Raw genomic sequence first — 26,635 nt, forward strand, 5'->3', positions numbered from 1 at the left:
TGATTCCTGCTGATAAAACTTTGATTAGAATGACTATTGTTAATATAGGCGACATAGTTTTAAATTAAGATTTTCAGATGCCGGTGTCCCTCGAGATTTTTTCAATGCAATAAGTGTACCGTAGCTCAAAAAAGGTTGCGAAACACTGCTTTAATAATAGACAAAAATACATGTTATACAGTAAACATAATATAACAGTGAGAAAATAAGTAGCTGGCAAAACAAATTAAATTCTGACCATGCTCTAATTTTTTATTTTTTATTTTTTTTAGATTAGAACTTTATTTCATCCCGTATTCAGGAAATTTCCTTGGTTGCATTAGCAAGACAGACACACAAGACATTGTAGACCTAGGTTAAAAAAAACTGGAGCCACACACAGGAAGTCCACAAGGTGGGGACGTTCTCCAGACTGAGGTTAAATATGCAGAATCACTCTTTCAAGCTGATCCGCACACTCCCTCAGTAGTCTGGAGGTTTTAAAGGTCATCTTCCTTGCCTAGATCCTCCTGAGCTGTCCTATCAACTGATCAGCAGGAGCGGAGAGGCCGGTGGGGGGACTCAAAGCACACAAACAGCCCAGCAAGCACCGGCAGCTCCTCCATCTGACCGGGGAGAGATCTCACACTCCCATAACAATGATGGAATGCTCTGTCTGGAGCTTTGCCTCTTCTATCATCCACTGCTCACAGCTGATCCCGCGGAGGCACGGCTGAACGGGTCCAAAGAGGTCTAGGACTAGCACAAGAAACCAAGCCACGCGATGGGTGGGGTCGAGTCACAAAGGTCGCTACCGCTAATCTACCGCTACCGGCTGCCACTTGAGCGGCGCCATCTTGGTTTCAGTAGCAAGAACGGATACAGACACAAGAAAAAGACATTGTAGAGTTGGATAAAACTGGAACCACACAGGAAGACTTCCACAAGGTGGGGAACTTCTGCAGACTAAGACCGAGGTTGAAAGTATGCAGAGTCACTCTTCCAAGCTTATCCGCACAGACCCTCAGTAGTCTGGAGCTGAAGAATCAACAGTAACAGTGTACAACACCCTCAACTCAATTTCCGGTCTGGTAAGCGCCGACAGCTCTTCCATCTTATCGGGGAAGGATTTCACTTTCCCCATAATAATAGATGGAATGATTGGTCTGAAGCGTCGCTTCTTCTCACGGCACTTTTGTCCAGCTCCGGATTTCCAGCGGCATCGAGGTGTCGCTCTTTCTGCTGCATATTGTTCCCAGCTAATCCCATGCGTATGACAGAGGAGGGATGGCTGAATGGTTCCAAAAAAGAAGTGGCAGAAAGAAGCCAAGCTAACAGAACAGAGAAAGTTGCGAAAACATTAAAGTAAAAAGTATAAAGTACAAAGTAAAGTAAAAAGGAATGTATTAAGAAATATTGAAATGTAATAAAAAAAAGATAGGAAGGCTCTGAAACGCGAAAAACAAATAAGAGTGGATAGAGCTACTGCCACCGGCTGCCGCATGACGGCGCCATATTGAAAAAAAATATTGCCAATAATTTCACGTATATAAAAGAAATACATGTAGCTAAAGAGGTGGCAGCCCGGTGATTAAGTGGTTAGGGCGTCGCCCTCACAGTTCTGGGAATCCTGGGTTCAACTCCATGTCAGTCCACCTGTGTGGAGTTTGCATGTACTCCCAGGGCCTGTGTGGGTTTTCTCCACGTACTCTGGTTTGCTCCCAATTTCCCAAAAATGCATGGTAGTCTGATTGGACACTCTAAATTGCCCCTAGGTATGAGTGTCAGTGTGAATGGTTGTCCCTCTCCTAGTTCCCTGTGAAGTGAGCTAGGAGAGGCTCCAGCACCCCCTGCGACCCTCGTCAGGATAAGCAGTTCAGAAAATGAATGAATATAGCTAATTGGGATTAGTGAAAAAGGGGGTTGTGTATATAAAAGCAATTGATAAAATAAGATTTTAGTTTGATGAGGTGTCTAAATTTGTGTCGGCGGTGAAGGGAAGGAAGTATTCCTTGGCAAACTCGAAGACATCATCTGGTTTCTTGAGTAGCAAGAATTGCAGGAAGTCAGATATGAGCGCACGGATCTCTGGGTTTGCTTTTAAATAGGAAGCATGATCAGCCTTCAGGTCTTCCTGCAACAATGCCAGAAACATACAGTTAGTTTGGAAAAATTAGCAAGGCAACCAGAGACTTTATTTAAGTTTTATTCTCGTTGTGCAATCGATTCTCATACAAAGTCGATGTAATTAGTAAGTCATTGAAAGGCAGAAGGTGGGAACATATGTCCCAACATTATGTTGGGATCTTGTACGTGGAAATACCCAACAAGTGCACTTTTTGCTCATATTAATTACCATGACCCATGGATAAAGGAAGTTAGACGCCATTGGTGGCAAGATTGGTGATTTTTTTAGTGATCGACCCACTTAAAATCGAATTTTATTTATCCAATCAGCCCTAATCGATTAGCCAACTGATGACTCAGTGCACCTGAAGTCATTATTGTTGTATTAAAGGCACTATTTAAGATCAAACTACAATTAGCTTGAGCTTTATACTTGAGTAGTGTCCTGATAGAACCATTACTTGAGTTGCAAATTAATTCTTACCTTTCTGTCCATGAATTTAGAACGCATCTGTATGTCTTCTTCCCAAACCAGAGGGATTTTTTCATAAGCTGAGAAAACAAACTATGAGTGAGACCAGCACATATAATATGAAGCCAATTTATACTATATACAGTAGTGATGGGTCCAGATGCGCCGGTGCGTGAGTCGAGCTCCCTCGCCAGACCGTGTCGGTGCGCGTACCGCTTTAAGAAAGTCACGTGACCAGTGACGGAACTGTCTCTACACGGCAGTCGCGCGCCAAACTATGTTTATAAAGAAGCGCATCTGTCAACTGCATGGAGGTACAAAACAAGCATCGAGTTATTGACTTGTTCATTGCTAGGCGAATATTGGGGTCAAAGATGGAGGACCTCCATGGAAAACGTAATTTTTTTATAAGCGGACGAGTTCCTATGCACAGCGCCTTTTCTGTGCCTTGCGAACGATTTTCTCCAAAGTGGGAGAAATTGTGACAAAGAAACGATGACATATTACAAAACCCTGGAGAAACTCATTCTTTGAATAAAAATCTTTAAACGAATCCATTGTTATTGTTATTCACAGCACTTACACTTTTTGACATCATGACAGATGTTCACTTAATTTATCAACTGACTCAAATATCAAAGAGCATTTTTAATTACATTACATATAAGGAACAAGAAAATGTGAATGCAAAGACGTAACTGATCGTATTGGATACAATTGGTCATCAAATCAGCGTCAGTTGAGTCTGTCAACTACCGTATTTACTTGCATATAAGCCGCACCCTTGCCTAAAAATTGTTGAATTTTACAATTTCTCACGAATAAGCCGCCCCCTGATTCACAATTTTCACCTCCATATTCATGGTTTCAACTGCAGAGCTGCCAACCTCCATCGACCCCATTTCAGGAGTACCCTTGTTCCATTTTCGGGGTGAATGCGATTCATGCAAAACCGGTATAAAATGCTCAAAAAAATAAGTGTGGGACAATTTAAATTAAACTGTTATTATCATGTTTTTACATTAATTGAAATATTGTGTTTTTGCAAACTATGTATTGAAAAAGTACAGCATAACGGAAATAAGTTTATCTTCGTGTTCCGGTCCTTCTACGTGCATTTTACAGTCAGTAATTCCACCCTGTGTCACGCTGAAGTCGCACATGCATGTTGTTGCGGGGAGTTGCTGCAGTCTTACCCAGCTGACACCCTATAGTGGTGGCCAGTCAGCCGTAGGGCACACAGAGGTACAAACGACCATATGCACTCACAATGATACAGCCACCAGCAGGAATTGAGCCCACGCCTGCCTGCACCGAAATCAGGCGAGTGAACCTCTACACCACGAGGCGCTCATGCATGTTGTGCAATGTGCAGATGTCAGTCGTTTTGAAGACGGCGTCAACATGGGATATTTCATCAAATAAGAAGCAATACAGTTCTGCGAGTGTCTGGATTTCGCAAAAGGTTCATCTAAATTGCGATCCATTTTGCACTTATTCCCAGGAGGTATACTGAATTGAAAGCTTCATTGTCATTGACTCACCAGTGCTGTGCAGCATCCTTAATAATACTTCCCTTCCAAAAAAACAAAAATGAAAATATTAAAGCGATCGTGGCCTACCTATGCAATTGATTCCGAATTGATTGCCACGCTGAAGTCGCACAAGGCGAATCATTTGTCAGAAATTTTAACTCGGATGATTCACAATGCACTCGTGTTACCGAATTCTTTCGGTTTACAGTGCAATTGAATCAAGATGGGGGAAGCTGCAGCGATGGTGTAAATTTTGAGGCATTTAAATTGGAAATTTGGTACTTTTTTGAAGTGGCTGCTTAAAAAAAAAGTGACAATTTCTTTGGATTTCCGGACTTTAGGGAGGCTGTCCGCGGTACCAGATTTTGCGTTGCATTTCCATGTAAACCCCGGAAATTCCGGAGTAGTTGGCACCTCTGCAATAGGGAGTACAAATGTGTTACTTTGAAGGGAAAATCTTAAGAAAAATCATCGCGTGCGGTATTTCTGAGATGCTGTATGAGTCAAAAGCACATTATTAGGGTCAATATCATAAGTTATTATGCCTGTCTTTGTAGATGCAAAATATCAAATTATTCAATTTGAAAAAATGAATAAGTCTATCCTGATGAGAACCTGGTGCTTTTTAATCACAGAAATTACAATTTTCTTACCAGAGGTTTAAGATGTTGTGGCAGCCATATTGCATCTAATGTCAAAATATCTCAATTCTGTGTTGGTTCATGTTACTGCAATAGTTGTCATTTTAAAACAAGAAATAAAATGAAAAAAATCAAAGTGGAATTTTGTTTTATTTCAAAATCAAGGCTACTCGCGTCTCGTCAGTCAGAGCACGTTTAAATAGGTAAGACAGCGGCGCCCTACTTAAGAAGGCAGCCCTAGGTAAGATGGCAACTAGGTAAGATGGCAATGCCCTGAGCAAGCAGTGACAGGCACAAGTGAGTTTTTTCATGTTTTATGCAAGATATAATTTTTTCTTGAATTTCATTCATAGACGTCAAAATAAATTTTGTTTAGCGTTTTATCTGTTTATCTTTTCTCTATTTTGAAATAAATGACTGTATCGGCTGCTTTGTCTAGCGGCATGGCGCTATAGTGTTATGGCGTTGTCACCTTGCAGTTTCGTGCATGTTGTCTTTTAATGCGCATATAAGCCGTAGCCTTGATTCAGTCATTTTCACAATTCACAAAAGCGACTTATATGCGAGTAAATACAGTATGTTTCCTGCAGTTTTTTTACGGCCACCAGGTATCAGTATTCAGCAACGCAGTGTGTCACTGTGTTGAAACGATACGTGATGCCTCACAAACCCATCACTACTATACAGAGAGTCCAGAATTATTAGGCAAATTAGTATTTTGACCACATTATTCTCTTTATTCACCTTGTCTTACTCCAAGCCTTATAGCAGAGGTCTCCAAATCGGTCGTCGAGGGCCGCTTTGGGTGCAGGTTTTTGTTTCAACCGATCCAACACAAACAGTTTAACCAATGAGGTTTCTGATGAAAAAAGAAGTACTTGACGGCAATCCACTGATTGCACTTCTAGGATACCAGATTGGTGGAAAGGTTTCCTCTTACAGGTTGGAACTAAAACTCGGACCCACTGCGGCCCTTTCTGGAATAGTTTGGGGACCACTGCTGTATAGGCGTAAAAGCCCACTACCAATTAAGCATGTCAGATAATGTGCTCTGTAATGAGGTGTGTGGTCTAATGACATTAACACCCTATATCAACTGTGCATAATTATTAGGTAAGTTCCTTTCCTTTGCCAAAATGGGTCAGGAGAGGGACTTGAAAGAATCAAAAAAGTGAAAAAATAATAGAGATATCTTGCAGAGGGACTCCTAAAATTGCCAAGCTTCTGAAGCATGATCATCGAAGAACCAAGCGTTTCATTCAAAATATTCAACAGGAAGAAGCATGTGGAAAAACCAAGGTGCAAAATAACTGCCCACGAACGGAGAAAACTCAAGCGTGCAGCTGCCAAGATGCTGCACCAGTTTTGCCAGAATCTGCAACATCACTGGATTGCCCAGAAGTACAAGTTGTGCATTAATCAAAGACATGGCCAAGGTAACAAAGGCTGAAACACGACCACCGCTGAACAAGACACACAAGCTGAAATGTCAAGACTGGGCGAAGAAATATATCTTAAGACTGGTTCTATGGTTTTATGGACTGATTAAATCAGAGTGAGTCTTAATGGGCCAGATGGATGGCCTCGTGGCTGGATCGGTAAAGGGCAGAGAGGTCCAGTCTGATTCAGGCGCCAGCAAGGTGGAGGTGGGGTACTGGTATGTGCTGGTATCATTAAAGATGATGTTGTGGGGCCTTTTCGAGTTGAGGATGGAGTCAAGGTCAACACCGAGTCCTACTGCCAGTTTCTGAAAGACATCTGCTAGCAGTGGTACAGGAAGAAGTCTGAATCATTTAAGCAAGACAATGTGTTTCATGCAGGACAATGCTCCAGCACACGCATCCAAGCACTCCACAGTGTGGCTGGCAAGAAAGTCCCTAAAAGAAGAAAAACTAATGACATGGCCTCCCTGTTCACCTAATCTGAACCCCATTGGAAACCGGTGTTCATTCATCAAATGTCAGATTTAAAATGAGGGAAAACAGTAAACCTCTCTGAGCAATGTCTGGGAGACTGTGGTTGCAGCTGCACGTAATGTTGATTGTGACCAGATGAAAACATTGACAAAATCCATGGATGGCAGGCTTTTGAGTGTCCTTGCAGAGAGGTGTCTATATTAATGACTGATTTGTTTTTGAATGTCGGAAATGTATATTTGTGAAAGTTGAGCTGTTATATTGGTTTCCCTGTTGAAAATAAATAAATGAAATGGGTATATATTTGTTTTTTTTTTAAGTTGCCTAATAATTATCCCCAGTAATAGTCACCTGCACACACACATCCTACATGTATAGCTAAAACTAAAAAAGCCACACTCCAACTCTGAAAAGTATGCAGGTTTCATATTAACATCTCCTGGGTTCATTAAGAACATGGTTGTTCAATACTAAAATTAGTCCCCAAAATACAACTTGCCTAATAATTCTGCACACCCTGAAATTAGAATACACTACCTTCTTCTTTCTGTGATGGGAGTTGGAACAACCTCATTGTAAATGGAGATCCCACCTGCAATCTGCTAGCAAGATGCCTAAGGAAACAATTATTTACACTATATAATCTGTGACATTACATGTTTTGTTTGTTTTGTTTTTGGAAGGACACAGTCACAAAATCAAGACCTGGTTGTGAATCAAATCTTTTTCACATATGGTTGAACATTCATTCATTCATTTTCTGAACCGCTTTATCATCACTAGGGTTGCGGGGTGCTAGAGCCTCTCCCAGCTCACTTCGGGCCGTAGGCGGGGGACACCCTGAAATGGTGGCCAGCCAATCACAGGGAACAAGGAGAGGGACAACCATTCACACTCACACTCATACCCAGGGGCAATTTAGAGTGTCCAATCAGACTACCATGCATTTTTGGGAAATTGGGAGCGAACCGGAGTACCTGGAGAAAACCCACACAGGCCCTGGGAGTACATGCAAACTCCACACAGTTGGACCGACATGGATTCGAACCCAGGATCCCAGAACTGTGAGGGTTACGCCCTAACCTGTCACCCACCGGGCCGCCACCTCTTAAGCTACATTTATTTCTTTTATATACGTGAAATTAGCCACGGTCAGAATTTAAATTTTTTGGGCCAGCTACGTATTTTTCTTATTCTTATATGCACACAGGTGGACCGACCTGGATTTGAACCCAGGACCCCAGAGCTCTGAGGCCGACGTGCTAGCCACTCAAGCCACCGGGCCGCCCTATGGTTGAACAATACCTATTAATAAAGACGAATTCAGAACGCGATATAGTCTTGTAACGCTGTAGTTAGCTCAATTTATAGCATTGGGTGATCAGGTTCATTCACTGTATATATTTATTTATGCAAGAAACATTCTTTCAACTATTTGTTAGCAAAATTATTTTGGTGAACTGAAAGAAGGGATTTGTGATTTTTCTTTCTGCTTTGTTGAAATTACCCATTTATTGGATAATACTGTTGTAATAACTGTTCAAATTGGGTGGACAAAAGACATTTGGATATAATCCTTTTCCCCCTACTTAATACATTTCCTGGGTATTGGATCGAGTATCAGAAGATTCTCAAGATCACATGTAAAAATATGTGATCTAGACATCCCGAGTAGTTGGTCACCGTGTGTGCCTGATGGACTTCCTATTTTCTGCTGTTTTTGTGCATTTTTCCTGCATTCTACGCCGTTAATTTTAAACATAATACAAGCGGTGTGAAGAACACGCTGTAAAAGACAGGATTACATTTCCACATTTAGTGCTCCTGTGCCCGAGGGACCACACAACCCCAAAAAGCAGCGCACTATATTAAATAGAACACAGTGTAGGTCATGACCGGCAACATCAATCTTAGTTACGGTTCAGCAACTACCATGACCCCTATCCCTCGCACCCAGGCAGAACACATAAATAACTACATAACCAACACCTGAGTCAGTCATGCCTGACAACCTCATCACACAACACAAAGTCTCTTTAACATTCCAGTAGCCGTTGCTAGCAAACAGCCCTCCTTGTAACCCCAAGAGACATAACCGGAGGTGGATCAGGCTGAACTGGCTGAACCTCTCTGTCACCCGCTTGCACTAGGGGCTGATGGAGGGAATAACCACCAAAAGTCTTGCACCAGGCATGTGTACCGAATTGAACAGGGGTCCCCAACCACCGGTCCTCAAACCCAGGACTCTAAGTTTCTCACTTGGTCACCGTGGAGCTCAATAGGAACAAAACAAGTGAACACTTCTGTCACCAGCTTCTTCGGTGGTGGTGGCACTCTGATGCAGCACCATATACGTCTCTGGCCACTTTGTGCTTTTTTGCTCGTCTTGAACTGAGGTGCTCCCTTATCTTGGCATGGCATGTGAGAGGCCAGAAAAGGCACCGAATTCGACGGCATTGGACATTGCAGAACCAGCATGCAATTGTGTTCCATGCTTATCTTTGGCCTCTGCAAAATCTACTAGGAGTGAATGTCTCAGCTCAGAACCCCGCTTTATCACACCGACTGAACTGAACTTTGGACTGAATGAACTATGCACTTGACTGACTTGATTTTCAACCCCTCTGTGATCCATCACCCCACCCCCACTGAGAGGCTATACGGATGTGCTGCACACCATAGTCGCTGCGACTCCCCACATTCTCAATACGGAAACCTTGTCTAACCTTGTTCATGCCTTATATGGTACCAGCGTCTCTATTTGTGGTGTCTAGTACTGCTTTCAATATGGGTTGTTTTTGCGTCATTCCTCTTCCTTTGAAGGGGAGGACAAGGCCGTGTTTTTGAGCACTCCTTCCCATTGTCTTCATTTCACACTGTTTCCGAAGCGCCTTCAATGGTGAGTCGGCAGGCAGCCTGCCCTGTAACCCCGCACCACCAATGTTATAACGGTCTAGTCGGGCTGTACCTGTAAGGCATCTTTCGTTGTACTTGTACAATGACAATAAAAAAAATAAAAAAATGTTTTTTCAAGATGGCGCCGAATTTTGTGTTTTACAGCCTTTCTATCTTTATTAATTACATTTTTATATTTCTTAATACATTCCTTTGTACTTCATACTTTTTACTTTAATGTTTTTACAACTTTTTTGTTCTATTAGCTTAGTTTCTTTCTGCTAGTTTTTTTCTGGAACCATTCAGCCATGCCTCCGCTGTCATACACATGGGATCAGCTGTGAACAATTCGCAGCAGAAAGAGCAACACCTCGATGCCGCTGGAAACCCAGAGCTGGACAAAAGTGCCGGGTGAAGAATTGATGCTTCAGACCAATAATTCCATCTATTATTATGGGGAAATTGAGATCTCTCCCCGATAAGAAAGAAGAGCTGTCGGCGCTTACCAGACCGGAAAGGGAGTATTGGGAGTGTTGTACTGCTACTATTGATTCTTCAGCTCCAGACTACTGAGGGAGTGTGCGGATAAGCTTGGAAGAGTGATTCTGCATATTTTCAACCTCACTCTCAGCCTGCAGTATGTCCCCACCTTGTGGAAGACTTCCTGTGTGTGGTTTCAGTTTTATCTAGCTCTACAATGTCTTTTTCTTGTGTCTATATCTTTTTTTGCTACTGCAACTCAAGTGGCAGCCGGTAGCGGTAGCGACCTTTGTGACTCGACCCCCACCGCGTGGCTTGGTTTCTTGTGCCAGTGCTAGACCTCTTTGGAGCCGTTCAGCCGTGCCCAAGTGGCAGCCGGTAACGGTAGCTCCGTCCACTCTTGCTCGTTTTGTGTTTTACTGCTTTTCTATCTTTTTAAATTGTATTTTAATATTTTTTTAATGCTTTCCCTTATACTTTGCTTTGTACTTTGTGCTTTTTGCTTTGTTGTTTTGCGACCTTTGCGACTCGACTCCACCCGTCGCGTGGCTTGCTTTCTTTGTGCTAGTCCTAGACGTCTTTGGAGCTGTCATGCACCCGGGATCAGCTGTGAGCAGTGGACAATAGTGCCGGGAGAAGAGGCGACGCTCCAGACAGAACATTCCATCATTGTTATGGGATCGTGAGATTTCTCCCCGGTCAGATGGAGGAGCTGTCGGTGCTTGCCGGGCTGCAACTGTGAGTTGTGTGCTTTGAAGCCCCCCACCGGCCTCTCTGCTGCTGCTGATCGGGTGATAGGACATCTTAAGAGGATCCAGACAAGGAAGATGCTTGGCAGTACTGGAGTCCAAGAATTTGGTTATGACAGGTGGTTGGTGCTGGTCCAGCAGCATTAGACCAACAGAACCTTCAGCAACCCTGCCCTCTTCAACATAGAGTGCAGGTGGCTGTGGTACTTGGCCACGGCTCGCTGCTGCCATCAAGACCCGACGCAAGGGACGATCTGGCACCAGACAAGGAGAGCCCATGTCGAGCTGTCAAATGCCTCGGGACTTAATTTTCACACTTGCTGCCCTATAAACACACAACCCAAGTAACACTTTATACATACTCAGAACAAAATGACTGTAAACACCACACTTGTCAACGGTTGAAAAACTACTGTCACTTCCCTAGTGTCAGAGCCAGGCTGCTGGGCACTTGATGTGTCTCCGCCAGGGCGTCCAAAGCGTGGCTGAGTATTCCGTTAAGTCTGCATCCTCGCCGCTGAGAGCGATTTCAACGACAGCGCCCTCCAGGAAGTATTTATGGGGGGGCTAAGCATGCTATGGCTCTAAAACATCTCCAAGCCCGAGCGGGAGGCACAAGATCTCTGACGCACTAGCAGCAGGTTTCATCCGCTCATCCTCCTCCCTGATCGGGGCAGGATTCTGCTTTGTGGAAAAGGACGGCTCACAACTCCCCTGCGTCAACTAACAAGGCCTAACCAAAATTACCATCAAGAACAGGTCCCCCTTTCCTCTCATCGACTTGGTTTTTACCCCGCTTCATAGTGCCAGCATTTTTACTAAGTTGGACCTCCGCAATGCCTACCATCTTGTCCGCATTTGGGAGGGGGATGAATGGAATACGGCTTTCACCACGTCCCTGGGCCATTTCGAGTACCTGGTGATGCGTTTCGGCCTATGCAATGCACCAGCGGTGTTCCAGTACCTCATGAATGATGTCCTCCGAGATATGTTGGACCAGTTTGTATTCGTTTATCTGGACATTTTAATTTCTTCACGCAGTCATATGAAGCACAAACAGCACGTGTGCCAGGTGTTGCAACGCCTCCTGGAGAACCGCCTTTACGTTAAGGCCCAAAAGTGTGAATTTCATGTCCAGCAGACCACCTTTCTTTAGTTTGTTGTGGCCGACGGAGAGGTGCGGATGGATCCTACGAAGATGCCAGCTGTCGCTCAGTGGCCCAGACCTAAGGGAAGGAAGGAGTTACAGCGCTTTTTGGCAGTGGTGGACCGTCAGGGCCTGCAAGTCCTTCTCTGCTGGCCTAAAAAATATCTGAATCACAGACTGATGTTAATTATGTTTTGTCCATGAATGAATCAATGAAATAATTCCAAATTGTCTGTCAGCTTCCTTTCATTGCTTTTCCCCTGGTTGCCCTGCTTCCAGATGTGTTTTCATATTTAAGCATCTAACCAATCGAATTTCAGCCATTATTTGTTGCCAGGGTCAAAAATCTACTTGGAGGCCTTCACAATCAGTTCTGCAGCCCCCTGCAATAGGCGTCAATAAAATTGTTGCTTTAACCAATCAGATTTCGAGTTGGTTGACCAAGGCCTTCTCACAGGCGTAGGGACATCGCTTTCACAAACTATGATGGGCTAGTGATAGAGTGGACTAGCCAGAGCTACCAAACTTTATCTGGAGCGAGTCTGCGGTTCACTAGAAGGCATTTGGATGATCCAGAAGAGGACTGGGAGAAGGTGTTATGGTCAGATGAAACCAAAATAGAACTCTTTGGTAGAAACACAGGTTCTCGTGTTTGGAGGAAAAAGAATACTGAATTGCATCCAAAGAACACCATACCCACTGTGAAGCATGACGGTGGGAACATCTTGCTTTGGGGCTGTTTTTCTGCAAAGGGACCAGGACGACTGATCTGTATAAAGGAAAGAATGAATGGGGACATGTATCGAGAGATTTTGAGTGAAAATCTCCTTCCATAGAAAACTTGTGGAGGGAGTTGAAAGTCCGTGTTGCCCAAAGACAGCCCCAAAACATCACTGCTCTAGAGCATGAAGGAATGGGCCAAAATACCTGCAACAGTGTGTGTAAAGCTTGTGAAGAGTTACAGAAAACGTTTGGCGTTATTGCCAACAAAGGGTACATAACAAAGTATTGAGATGAACTTTTGGTATTGACCTAATACTTATTTTCCACCATGATTTGCAAATAAATTCTTCAAAAATCAAACAATGTGATTTTCTGTTCCCCCCACATTCTGTCTCTCATGGTTGAAGTTTACCCAAGTTGACATTTACAGGCCTCTCTAATCTTTTCAAGTAGGATAACTTGTGGTTGACTAAATAATTATTTGCGTGCATCATTGTTATGTACACTTTGTTGGCAATAACGGAGGCCATACGTTTTCTATTTTGGGGCTGTCGTTGGGCAACACAGACTTTCAACTCCCTCCACAGATTTTCTATGGGGTTGAGATCTGGAGACTGGCTAGGCCACTCCAGGACCTTGAAATGCTTCTTACGAAGCCACTCCTTTGTTGCCCTGGCTGTTTGAGATCATTGTCATGCTGAAAGACCCAGCCACGTCTCATCTTCAATGTCCTTGCTGATGGAAGGAGATTTTCACTCAAAATCTCTCGATATATGGGCCCATTCATTCTTTCCTTTAGACAGATCAGTCGTCCTGGTCCTGTTGCAGAAAAACAGCGCCCAAGCATGATGTTTCCACTCCCATGCTTCACAGTGGGTTTGGTGTTCTTCTTCTGGGGACATGTCTGGCAGTGCAGGATTTGAGTCCCTGGCGGCGCATTGTGTTACTGATAGTACCCTTTGTTACTGTGGTCCCAGCTCTCTGTAGGTCATTCACTAGGTCCCCCATGTGGTTATGGGATTTTTGCTCACCGTTCTTGTTATCATTTTGACGCCACGGGGTGAGATCTTGCATGGAGCCCCAGATCGAGGGAGATAATCAGTGGTCTTGTATGCCTTCCATTTTCTAATAATTGCTCCCACAGTTGATTTCTTTACACCATGCGTTTAACCTATTGCAGATTCAGTCTTCCCAGCCTGGTGCAGGTCTACAATGTTGTCTCTGGTGTCCTTGGACAGCTCTTTGGTCTTGACCATAGTGGAGTTTGGAGTGTGAGAGACTGAGGTTGTGGACAGGTGACTCTTATACCGATAATGAGTTAAACAGATGCTATTAATACAGGTAACGAGTGGAGACCTCGTTAGACCTCGTTAGAAGAAATTAGACCTCTTTGACAGCCAGAAATCTTGCTTGTTTGTAGGTGACCAAATACTTATTTTCCACTATACTCTAATTTGGAAATAAATTATTTAAAAATCAAACGATGTGATTTTCTGTTTTTTTTCTCCACTCTTTTTCTGATGGTTGAGGTTTACCCATGTTGACAATTACAGGCCTCTCTAATCTTTTCAAGTAGGAGAACTTGCACAATTGGTGGTTGACTAAATACTTATTTGCCCCACTGTATATATATACCAGTGGCGGGCCGTCAGGGCCGCCAAGGCCTTCTCTGCTGGCCTAAGAAATATCTGAATCATATTATATTTTGTCTATCAATACGTACTTATTATTCCAAATGGTCTGTTAGCTTCCTTTCATTGCTTTTCCCCCTGGTTGCACTGCTTCCAGATGTGTGTTTTCATATTGAAGCATTTAACCAATCACATTTCAGCCATTATTTGTTGCCAGATCAGATCTGCCTCAAAGCCTGCATAATCAGTTCTTGCGGGCTCTGCTGCATTAAACTAGACTGTTGCTTTTAACCAATCAGATTTCGAGTTGGCAACCCCACAATGATTTTTCATAGGCGTTAGCATTTTGCTGGCTGGCACATGTCATTGCTTTCACAAACTATGATTGGCTAGTAGGCGGGCCAAAGCAGTACCGAGGCAGCCGAGATCGCAAACTCCACCCACTATGGCCGACAGAAGCAAACACAAATAGATTCTGTTTGCTCACAAAGCTATTTTCTAGACGGACTTTTTCAGGAAAAAAATGGACATCATTAAGAAAGGGCGGTCAACTCCGAAGCTAGCAAGCCTGTTACAGCCGGGAAAATGGTGTGTGAGGCACTTTCAGCGTGCTAACTTAGCTCCACAAGCAAATAGTATATTGTTGTGTTGATTTAATGCCATTTTCAAAACGGACTATGCCGGAAATATGACAGGACAGGCTCGACTTTCATCATTAGCTTCGATGGCGATAGGAAAGAAGGAAGAAAGAAAGGAGGATGGATATTGTGTAAAAAGGATTTTTGGTGAGTAAAATTACAAATATGGCTATATTCCTAAATAATATTTCAGTTGTGGGCCAAGTTCTGATATCTGAAAATCCAGTGTTTGTATTTAAGTTACAGTGTTTGTATTTAATCACAAAATGCTGCTAGGAAGTGGATTTTACCCCAGTTTAATTTTGGGCGTTTCACCATTTACTTCGATCGCTGTCTTTTCCCGGGAAAAATCACCCCCCTGGCCTGGTTGTAATGTCTCAAAAGCTCCAGTATTTGTATTCAATCAATAAATGATGCTAGGAAGTGGATTTTACCTAATTTTAGTATTTTAGTGCATTTTTTGTCATTTCACGTATGGACGTATCGACGTTCATCGCTGTCTTTTTACCGGGGAAATGATACTCCGGGCCCGGTTCTGATGTCTAAAAAGCTCCAGTATTTGTATTTAATCAATAAATGCTGTTTTTGGCTGGATTTTACCCCATTTTCGGGCAATGTTTGCACGTACGCCATTGACGTTCATCGCTGTCTTTTCCCGGGAAAATCACCCCCTGGCCTGGTTTTAATGTCTGAAAAGCTCCAGTATTTGTATTTAATCATGAAATGCTGCTAGGAAGTGGATTTTACCCCATTTTTGTGCATTAATTTATTGATTATTTCTTATGTGTCGTAGCTGTAGCTGCAGTAGAGGTTTTATAGCCATAAGATAGTTTTTGAGGGTTGGATTGATACGTTGAAGGCGCTACCAGAAAATGCACCGCCCGCCACTGATATATACATATATACATATACATATATATATATATATATATATATATATATATATATATATATATATATATATATATATATATATATATATATATATATATAAATATCATATAGACATCCAAGATGGCGCCGTTCACGCGGGAGCCAGTGGGCGTAGCTCCATACACTCTTATGTTTTTCGTGTTTTACAGCCCTTCTATCTTTTTTTAAATTACATTTTAATATTTCTTAATACATCCCTTTTTACTTTACTCTGCACTTTATTCTTTTTACTTTAATGTTTTTACAACTTTGCTTGTTCTGTTAGCCTGGCTTCTTTCGGCTACTTCTTTTTTTGGAACCATTCATGCCTACGCTGTCACACACATGGGACTAGCTGTTACTATACGAAGCAGAAGGAGTAACACCTCGGTGCCGCCGGGGTTTCGGAGCTGGACAAAAGTGCCGGGAGGAGAGGCAACGCTTCTGACCAACCATTCCATCGTGGGATAAGATGGAAGAGCTGTCGGCGCTTACCAGCAACGGAGTCGAGGAGTTCTGTCCTCCTGCTGTTTTCTTCAGGTCCAGACTGGAGGAACTGTGCGGATAAGTTTGGAAGAGTGACTCTGCATATTCTCTACCTCGGTCACAGTCTGCAGAAGTTCCCCATCTCGTGGAAGACTTCCTGTGTGTGGTTCCAGTTTTTGTCCAACTTTACGTCTTTTTGAGTCTATCCGTTTTTGCTACCGAAACTCGTAGCTCGTTTCGTGTTTTTGCTGCTTTTCTTTCTTAATGATTTGGTGATTCTTAATAATCCCCATTGACTTTGATTTGCTTTGTACTTTGTGCTTTTTGCTTTTGCTTTGTTGTTCTGCAGCCTTTGACTGTACTGTCTAACTTATAACTATGCCTTTTCTTGCTACTGTCACAATGAAATTTCCCGAATACGGGATGAATAAAGTTATCCAATATATATATATATATATATATATATATATATATATATATATATCCCGCATTCGGGAAATTTCATTTCAGGGCCCTCCTGAACAAAAAGAAGAGGGCTTTTGGGTCTGGAAAGAAAGAGTCTAAAAATTGTCCAGAAGGAGCTGAGAACAGAGATAAGGAAGGGAAAGGCCAAGGAGGTCAGGAAGGGCTTGTGTATATATATATATATATATATATATATATATATATATATATATATATATATATATTGGCTAACTTTATTCATCCCGTATTCGGGAAATTTCATTGTGACAGTAGCAAGAAAAGGCATAGTTATAAGTTAGACAGTACTACAGTCAAAGGCTGCAGAACAACAAAGCAAAAGCACAAAGCAAATCAAAGTCAATATATAAATATATAAATGTATAAATATATATGTATATATATACATATCATACCTGTCAACCTCTGCCGATAACTGCCCTTATAAATGATTATTGATTCCCCTTACAAACCCCCCAAAAAACTTACAAACACCGTACGACTCGTACGGTGTTTGTAAGGTTTTTTGGGGGTTTGTAAGGGGAATCAATAATCATTTATAAGGGCAGTTATCGGCAGAGGTTGACAGGTATTATATATATATATATATATATATATATATATATATATATATATATATATATATATATATATATATATATACATATACATACACACACAAGCCCTTCCAGACCTCCTTGGCCTTTCCCTTCCTTATCTCTGTCCTCAGCTCCTTCTGGACCATTTTTAGACTCTTTCTTTCCAGACCCAAAAGCCCTCTTCTTTTTGTTCAGGAGGGCCCTTGTATCCCACGTTACCCACTGCTTATTGTTGGAGAAACAACAAACCTTCTTGGAGGGTAGTGTTCTCAACACAGAGGTTTATATAATCTGTGATGCAGTGGGCCAAGCTTTCAATGTCTTTCCCATGTGAATTGAACAGCACCTCCCAGTCAGTGGTCTCAAAACAGTCCCTCAGTACCATGCTGGTCTCCTCGGTCCATCTTTGTATGATCCTTGTGGTTGTTTTTTTCCTCACCATAGGGATGTAGCTGGGGATCAGACGGACCAGGTTGTGGTCTGAGCGGCCCAGTAGGGGGAGGGGGATTGAGCTGTATGCCTCCTTTGTGTTGGCATACAGCAGGTCCAGAGTTTTGTGTTTCCTGGTATGGCAGTTCAGATACTGAGTGAAGGTGGGGAGAGTAGAAGCCAAGGAAGCATGGTTAAAATCACCGGAGATAAGGAGGAGAGACTGGGGGTATGACGTCTGCAGCCACGACACAGAAGCGTGGAGGAGCTCGTGAGCGACTGTCGCATCTGGGGAAGGAGGTATATACGCAGTTATAGCGATAACGTGCAAGAACTCCCGGGGGATGTAAAACCGCCTGATGCTAACAGCTACTAGCTCGATATCTCGAGTGCAAAGTTGCTCCTTCGCCCTAATGTGCCCGTGGCTACACCATCTGCTATTAATAAAAACACCTAGTCCCCCACCTTTCTTCCTACCACTCTCCTCAGCTTTTCTGTCCGTCCTCCCCAGCTTTTTTTTTTCTTCTCCAAGATGGCACCGTCACACGGAAGCCAGTGGCAGTAGCTCTGTCCACTCTTATGTTTTTCGTGTTTTCCAGCCCTTCTATCTTTTTTAAATTACATTTTAATATTTCTTAATACATTCCTTTTTACTTTACTTTGTACTTTAATGTTTTTACAACTTTCTTTGTTCTGTTAGCCTGGCTTCTTTCTGCTACTTCTTTTTTGTAACCATTCAGCCATGCCTACGATGTCATACACATGGGACTAGCTGTTACAATACGCAGCAGAAGGAGCAACACCTCAATTACCGTTGGAAATTTGGAGCTGGACAAAAGTGCCGGGAGAAGAAGCAACGCTTCTGACCAACCATTCCATAAGATGGAAAAGCTGTGGGCACTTACTAGGCCGGAAGTGTAGTCGAGGAGTTCTGCCCTGCTGCTGTTTTCTTCAGCTCCAGACTACTGAGGAACTGTGCAGATAAGCTTGGAAGAGTGAATCTGCATATTCTCTACCTCGGTCCCAGTCTGCAGAAGTTCCCCATCCTGTGGAAGACTTCCTGTCTGTGGTTCCAGTTTTTGTCCAACTTTACAACGTCTTTTTGAGTCTCTATCCGTTTTAGCTACCACAACCAAGTGGCAGCCGGCGGCGGTAGTTCCGTCCACTCTTGCTCGTTCTGTGTTTTTGCTGCTTTTCTGTCTTAATGATTTGATTTGGTGATTCTCAACGATCCCATTTACTTTGATTTGCTTTGTACTTTGTGCTTTTGCTTTGTTGTTCTGTTTAATCACCTTCTTGCTAATGCCACAATGAAATTTCCCGAATACGTGATGAATAAAGTTATCCAATCCAATCCAAAACCATCCAAGGAGACGAAACTTGACGAGTCGTGAAAGTAAAGTCGTAAAACATTAAAGTATGAATTATAAAGTACTATAAAGTAAAGTACCAAGTAAAGTATTAAACACAATAAAATGTAAAAATGAAAGATTAAAAAAAGCTGTAAAAACAGAATACGAGTAAGGACTAAGGGAGCTACTGCCACCACCTGCTGTTTGAAAAAAATGTCTTTTTGAAATTTTGTTTTACAGTATATTGTGGAGGTTGACACCTCGGAGGTAGGGGTCGGCGCTGTCCTCTCTCAGCGCAAACTGTGGAATGGAAAGGTGCATCCCTGCGCCTTCTTTTCCAATAGGCTGACTCCAGCAGAACGCAAATACAGCATTGGGGACTGGGAATTGCTCGCAGTGAAGCTGGCCTTAAAGAAATGGCGGCGCCACCTGGAAGGGGAAAACCTCCCTTCTGTGGTTTGGACCGACCATAAAACTTGCAATATCTCAAGTCAGCCTGGAGGCTGATTCCCCGTCAAGCCAGGTGAGCCATGCTCTTTTTTCGATGTAATTTTACTCTGTCTTATGTCCCAGGTTCTAGAAACCGAAAACCTGATGCACTATCCCGTGTCTTCCCACCCATGGACACTGAGGAGGAGCCCCCAACCATTCTACCACCCTCCTTTGTAGTGGCAAACATGAGGACTGGTCTGGAGGATAAGGTCCTGAGTGCACAAGATTCTGAGACGGATCCAAGACAAAGTACGCAGAATAACGTTTATGTTACGACCTCAGTTCGTTCCAGGGTGCTTGAGCGGGCCCACACCTCTCACCTTACCTGCCACCCAGGAGTTACTTGCACACTGACGGTGTTACCCCAACGCTTTTGGTGGCCAACAATGAGGGAGGATTCATGCTCCATATCTGCCTGCCACGTGTGTGCCCGCAGCAAGTCCTCCACCAAGCCAGGTTCCAGTCTACTCCGTCCACTCCCGATTCCAAGTCGTCCCTGGTTTCACCTTGCGATCGACTTCGTCACAGGTCTTCCTACGTCCTGGGGTAACATAGTATTCTGACTATAATTGACTGATTTTCCAAGGACATTTCGTTTCCCTCCGCAAACCACCCTCAACCCAGGAGACGGCCGACCTACTTGTACAGCACATGTTCCGTCTGCATTCCTGCCCACATCGTCTCTGACCGAGGTCCCCAATTCACCTCTCACATCTGGTCTGCCTTCTGTTCAGCTCTTAACATTACAGTGAGCCTCTCCTCTGGCTATCATCCTCAGACAAATGGTCAGTGTGAACGCACCAACCAGCAGCTGGAGGAAGCACTTTGGTGCACCGCCCATGCCAACTCTACCACCTGGAGCGGCCAGCTGCCCTGGATTGAATACGCTCACAACTCCCACCCTAATTCATCTTCCAACCGGTCCCCCTTTGAGTGTTCCCTTGCTTATCAACCTCCCTTTCCTTCTCTGGAGGCAGTTATTGTGGTGCCATCCGTCCAAGCACAGCTGGCCAGATGTGTCCGGATCTGGGAACAAGCTCGGGCTGCTCTACAATGCTCTTCCGCCCGCCGTCGTTCCCCCGCACCTGCCTAGGTCATCGGTCAGAAGGTATGGCTGTCCACCCAAGATCTCCCTCTTAGGACCGAGTTCCGGAAGCTGTCCCCCCGCTTCATTGGACCCTACGAAATTGAACGGATGTTAAACCTGTGCGCCGTGCACCTAAAAGAACCCAAACGGGCCTCCCCACAAACCCTACCTTTCATGTTTCCCAGGTCAAACCGGTCGAAACGAGACCGCAGGGACCACCTGCAGGACCTCGGTCGCGTGCCAGGTGGCCCGCATAGAGGAGGGGGTACTGTCAGGGCCAGACTGCTAGGTGGTTGCTCCTGCCATCTAATCACAGGTCCAGCGCCTGATGGCTGAAGCAGTGCCAGGTGCGGTTCATCAGTCAGCAAGAAGTATTGAAAGCCGACCAGAGCATGACCATGCCGCTGGATCGTCTTAATCAGTTTACTGTTAAGTACTTTTTCCTTGTTTGCCTCGCTTGATCTCTGACCTCGTTTTGCTCCCAGAACCCTGACCACGCTCATGCCCACGACCACGGACCACAGAACACGACCACGATCTTGACCTCACATCTTGTACCTTTACTCTGGACCTCTCTACGGACCCACCGGCTACCGACCTCCACGCTACATTAAATGACTCATCTACACTACTCCCTCTGTGCCTTCACCCGTCTCTGGAACGTTTTCAATAAATAGAAAGTTCCACGTCCAGCTTCTGTGATTTCGCCTGCTTTGAGGTCCTCCCACCACGATCATAACACCTAGGCCCCACCTCCTGCGACAGATATTTAGACAGTCACCACAATACATTCTTGAACAAATATTTTTAATGGTGCAATGCAGATGTTAAGCTCCCCTGCTTGCCGGCATGTGCGATATAGCTGTTATTCAGATCAAAAAGATGAATTCACAGAATGGATCTTACCCATCAGGTAAAAAGTAGCACTGCCATGTCGTCGGGTCTTCATCCACGCAATGAACAATTCGCTCCATTCCAAATACCTCCATAGTCTCCCCCTCAATCTCGATCTGTTTATCTTCTAGCCCTCGCTAATGACACAGAAATGCAAATTCAGTCAAAAACCCATAGATAATTTGCTTAGTATAACTTTTCATGTCTTGGCATTGAACTTCAATTCAGACCACTTGTGACACACACCTAAACCTCAAATTGGTCCCCAGTCAATCAAAGGGCACATTTTAAAGTAATCAATTTCTTTAACATGCATGTTTTGTTTTAATGGAAGAGGAATCAGGAATACTCAGATAAACCCTTACTGCACGCTCCATATCGGGTTATCACAGACGAGCTGGTAGTTCCACTCTCAAAACGGTATGACATGCAAACCACTATGACAAATGTGCGTTCCATAGAATGATGAAAAATGTTCATATGAAAGAAACACAATTCAAAGAACGAAATTATACGAGGGACCCTTATTTTACCATATTAAATGTGTGGAAATAACCAAAAGATTACAATTTAGCAACCCATATTAAAGCAGTATAGAAAATTAAGACATTTCTTTTAACATAATCATTCATTGTATGGCATTGCCTAGTAATCTGCATCCATATTACAGAATTAATGTGAGCTTGAATGATTTGTGCATAGCAGTTGTTTTTATTTAGTGTGCCTCTCATTTACTCTTGGTAACTAGAAATGGTGTGATAGTGTTATAAGTACAAGAAGGTTTTTGGCACCTTTTTACTGAAAAAACGTAAGCAGGATATAAACTCCATTATGGTGTAATCTCTGTAAGTGATTGGACTAATAATTATATTTGATGCTTTCCACTCACAACATTTTAGACACAGCAAACATGGCCTATTTACTGCATCCACCATAATCACAGTGTAGCCAAACACAACATATACTATCTTCCATGATCTTTCATTTCTGTCAATTTCTTTGTCTCACTCAGGCTTTGTTTTCATCTGTTATTGTTTTTGTGTGTTGTCTCTTAAGAGTATGTTTACTTCCCTTTAAATCAGGGGTCTCGAACTCAATTTACCTGGGGGCCGCTAGAGGCCGAGTCTGGGTGAGACTGGGCCGCATCAGGATTTCCACAAGAAAAGCACTGATAAAACATTCCAACGTTATCAAATATCTTTATTTTTTAACAAAAAATAATGAATTAAATAAATTAACTTAAAGATGAATAAAAAATAAATCAATCAGTAATACAAAACCAAATAATACTAATGAGCATACAGTAGATATACACTGGCTGGCTAAGTAGAGAAAATGAATTATTTTTATTCCGTTTCAAATGTCTGTATTAACAGCTCTTTAACCTTTAACTTTCTGAACTTGAATGGAACATTGAACATGAAATATTCTGAACACGGCTTCTCTTGCCTACTCCTTGCTGCTAGAGACCTGGCAGCGCTTCTTCTCACATAGTCACATTTGGCTTGAGGGAGGAAGCAGTGGAGACCCTCAGTAGAGCTTGAAGATGCTCATCAGTAATTCTGGACCTGTACTTGGACTTATTGAAGTTCAAGGTGGAGAAGAGCTTCTCACACAAGTATGTGCTCCCAAAAAGGCACATGGTCCGCTTGAACCTTCGGGAAAGTTCAGGGAAGCTGGGGGTCAACTCTCTCAAAAATTGCCCAAGCTTGTCTGCTTCTCCACTCACCTCCCTGAACTTGGCTTTGAGTGCAGAGTTGCACTGCAGGTCAATGAGCTCCATTTGAAGCTCAGGAGGGGCATTTTGCACATCAAAGGAGAAGGGGTCCGCAAAAATTTGAAATGTGGCTTTGTGTGTCTTGAAGTCTGCAAATCTGTGATCAAATTCCTCCTGTAGCTTCGAAAAGGCCTCAACATACTTCTCACCACTGAATGGTGTGCCTGCATCCACAAGAGCCTTGCATGCTGGGAAATGGCAAAGGTTTGTCTGAGAGAGCTGGGCTTTCCATAACACAAGTTTAGTGCAGAATACTCTCACGTTGTCATAGGCAGCACGGACAAGTTGCCCCTGGCCTTGTAGCTTCTTGTTCAGTACATTAAGCTCATGTGTGATATCAACAAGAAAAGCCAAGTCCATGAGCCATTTGGGATCACTTAGCACAGGATCAATCAACTCACAAACAGCGTAGCTAGCTTTGACTGCTGCATTACTGTCTTTGGTAGCCTTCTTGAAGAAATCCTGTTGCCTCAGAAGACGTGTTTTAAGACTGGCAACCTGGTTGGCTCTCTGATCTCCCTGGTATTTTTCGTACTCCTCAGCATGTCTCGTAGTACAATTACGTTTCAAATTGTATTCCTTGTGCACCGCAACTTTTTCAGTGTAATTGAGACACGTCGGGGTGCCCCTGTGTTCAACAAAGAAATATTGCACTCCCCACTTTTCTTGAAACCGTCTGTGCTCATCACCGACCTTTCTCTTCACGGCAGGCTTTGAAAGAGACATCTCTGGGGCTCTGTAATATGTTTTTCCACTTGGAATGAGTCTCGGGTTGATCTTTCACATTGTGTGAGCGACATCATCGGTACTCGGATGATTTGCCTAAAGACGTTTCGCCGACGGACGTTTGACAGACGGGCAGGTCGCCGAATGGACGTTCCACCGAACGTTCATTCGGACGAACGGAGGTTTCGCCGAAACGGGATTCGCGCGCTCGCCCCGCCGGATCGTGTGTGTACAAGTTTTTTAACCTCGGCCCGCGGGCCATATACGGCCCGTTAGGATTTTTAATCCGGCCCGCCGCCGGTGTTGTCCAAATTATAGTAAAAATCAATGTTCGTCTACCATCAATGGCAGCCCGGGAATAAGCACTCTTGGGCAGGCAGATGTAGCAGAACCGAGCCGTAAAATGACAGCAATCGGGTCAAATCCATCCTAAAACAGCATTTAATGATTAAATACAAATACTGGATGATATCGCGATGGAGGCAAAAAAACCTCTATAGACGTCCATTCGCCAAACGGCTCAAAATGCTCTCAAATTCGGTCAAATCCAGCAGAAAACAGCGTTTAATGATTAAATACAAATACTATTATTTGTATTTAATTATTAAACTAACAAATACTAGTACGACCTGTCCGTCTGTCAAACGTCTGTCGGCGAAACGTCTTTAGGCGAATCATCCGGTCACGACATCATCGTTGCTCGCTATGGGCACACCAGTATCACACCTGCCACAAGCAGGTGCATGTCAATGTTCCCTCTAATTTTTCATGTAAAACATGCTGTAAAACACGAAAAACAACAGTGGACAGAGCTACTGCCACTGGCTGCCACTTAAACGGCGCCATCATGGGGAAAGGGGTAAAAAATAAAAAAATAAAAAAAAAAATAAAAAAAAATGATTTTTTTTTTTTACTGCGCGCCATATGATTGCTACTGCGCAGAGAAGACGAGAGTAGTGCGCAATTGCGCACGCACGCAGCTTAGAGGGAACATTGCTCCGAACACAAGTGTCATTCATATCAATTTTGCGGGCCGCACGAACATTAATCTTTCATATTAAGACGGGGGCCGCAAATTATCGTCCCAAGGGCCGCAGTTGGCCCGCGGGCCGCAAGTTTGAGACCACTGCTTTAAATCATTGTGTGCACATACAGACGTTCCCCTACTTACGAACATACGACTTACGAACAACGGTACATACGAACATGTCTGCAAATTGCGTTTATGTCGAAAAATGTTCGTAAGTTCGATTTTGTATTTTTTTCCGAGTAGTGCTTCTTTCCGCCGCTAATACCGACACCTGGCGCTGTGAGGGCTCAGCTCACCCAGCATCTACCTTCTTCTGTCCAATTCGTTGCAATGCGGAAGTGCGTGAACGTATCTCCAGTGCGCAAAGAACCTTTTTCATTTGTATCATTAAATATCTCGTGCATCCATTATTGAATATGGTTGGTAAAAAGCGAAAGGCTTCTATTGAGGGAGTTGCAAGGAAGAGGCAAGCCATTTCATTTGAAACGAGTGGCAATAATAACGAAGCTTGATGCGCGTGAGAGTGGTGAGCGTTTCACGGGCATACAACTTGAATCGTTCGACCGTCAGTACCATTTATAAACAGAAAGCTCAAGCAGCAGGACCCAAATATTGAACGTTGCACAAAGTTTGCAAATCAATTTAATGATGCCATACAGCAGGGGTGGCCAACTCCGGTCCTCGAGAGCCGCTATCCTGTGTGTTTTCCATATCTCCCTCTTCTAGCACACCTGAATCAAATGACCAACTCGTCAGCAAGCCGTCCAGAAGATTGATACCGATCCTGATTATTTGATTCAGGTGTGTTGGTGGAGGGAGACATGGAAAACAGACCGGCTAGCGGCTCTCGAGGACCGGAGTTGGCCACCCCTGCCATACAGTGCTACCGCATCATTTATGATGAAAAAAAGAAGAAAACTGTGCAATCGTCGTTAGATCGCTTCTTTCGGCCAGTTTCTAATACATAAATCTCTCTCTCTCTATACAGTACTGTACATATTCTCTCCATTTTATTAAAAGTTTTTTTTCAGTACAAACCAATGCGTGTTACTTATACAAGCCTTAAACATACAAATGCACTTATATAAACCTTCAATATACTTATATAGGCCTTTAACATAAATTATAATACAAAATATAGCACTGAATCAACTTACAAACAAATTCAACTTATGAACAATCGCTCTGAACCTAACTCGTTCGTAAGTAGGGGAGCGTCTGTACCTGGTGCTTAAAACCCCAACAGATACCACCAATACTCCACGTACCCACCCTTTAGAGGGAGCCATATGTGGCTCTTTTGACGGGTGTATATGACTCTCGGCTAACCTGTGTGGTAAAATATGGGAACCGCTGGTGAGAGACCTAAGTCCGGAACGTGCCAAGCTTCACTCTAGCGCCTTTTTAATCATAATTTTTCTTCATTACTTTTCTGCATGCATACTCTCATTGATTA

General features: G+C 43.4%; 2 protein-coding genes across 5 annotated transcripts in view; one reads left to right on the plus strand and one right to left on the minus strand.

Annotated features, from left to right (window-relative positions):
* Positions 1 to 21,444, plus strand: part of LOC144085517 (uncharacterized) — a 65,031-nt gene extending 43,587 nt beyond the window's left edge. The window contains exons 5-9 of the mRNA XM_077614859.1: positions 19,414 to 19,874; positions 19,948 to 20,193; positions 20,290 to 20,357; positions 20,444 to 21,099; positions 21,238 to 21,444. The gene's annotated coding sequence lies outside the window, so the exon portion shown is untranslated. The remainder of the gene's footprint in view (positions 1 to 19,413; positions 19,875 to 19,947; positions 20,194 to 20,289; positions 20,358 to 20,443; positions 21,100 to 21,237) is intronic.
* The window catches only part of catip (ciliogenesis associated TTC17 interacting protein), a 56,656-nt gene continuing 30,152 nt past the window's right edge, over positions 132 to 26,635 (minus strand). For 3 of the 4 annotated variants that reach the window (XM_077614869.1, XM_077614870.1, XM_077614867.1), the window contains 4 exons: positions 21,659 to 21,783; positions 7,208 to 7,284; positions 2,591 to 2,658; positions 132 to 2,113 (listed from right to left, as the gene is read on the minus strand). In XM_077614869.1, the coding sequence (XP_077470995.1) occupies positions 1,937 to 2,113; positions 2,591 to 2,658; positions 7,208 to 7,284; positions 21,659 to 21,783 (447 nt within the window). In that variant the 3' untranslated portion in view covers positions 132 to 1,936. Of the gene's footprint in view, positions 2,114 to 2,590; positions 2,659 to 7,207; positions 7,285 to 10,327; positions 12,021 to 21,658; positions 21,784 to 26,635 lie in introns of those variants that run through there. The other variant, XM_077614868.1, reaches the window with a different exon arrangement.

This window comes from Stigmatopora argus, chromosome 12 (genome assembly GCF_051989625.1).
Source record: "Stigmatopora argus isolate UIUO_Sarg chromosome 12, RoL_Sarg_1.0, whole genome shotgun sequence".
Taxonomy (NCBI): domain Eukaryota; kingdom Metazoa; phylum Chordata; class Actinopteri; order Syngnathiformes; family Syngnathidae; genus Stigmatopora; species Stigmatopora argus.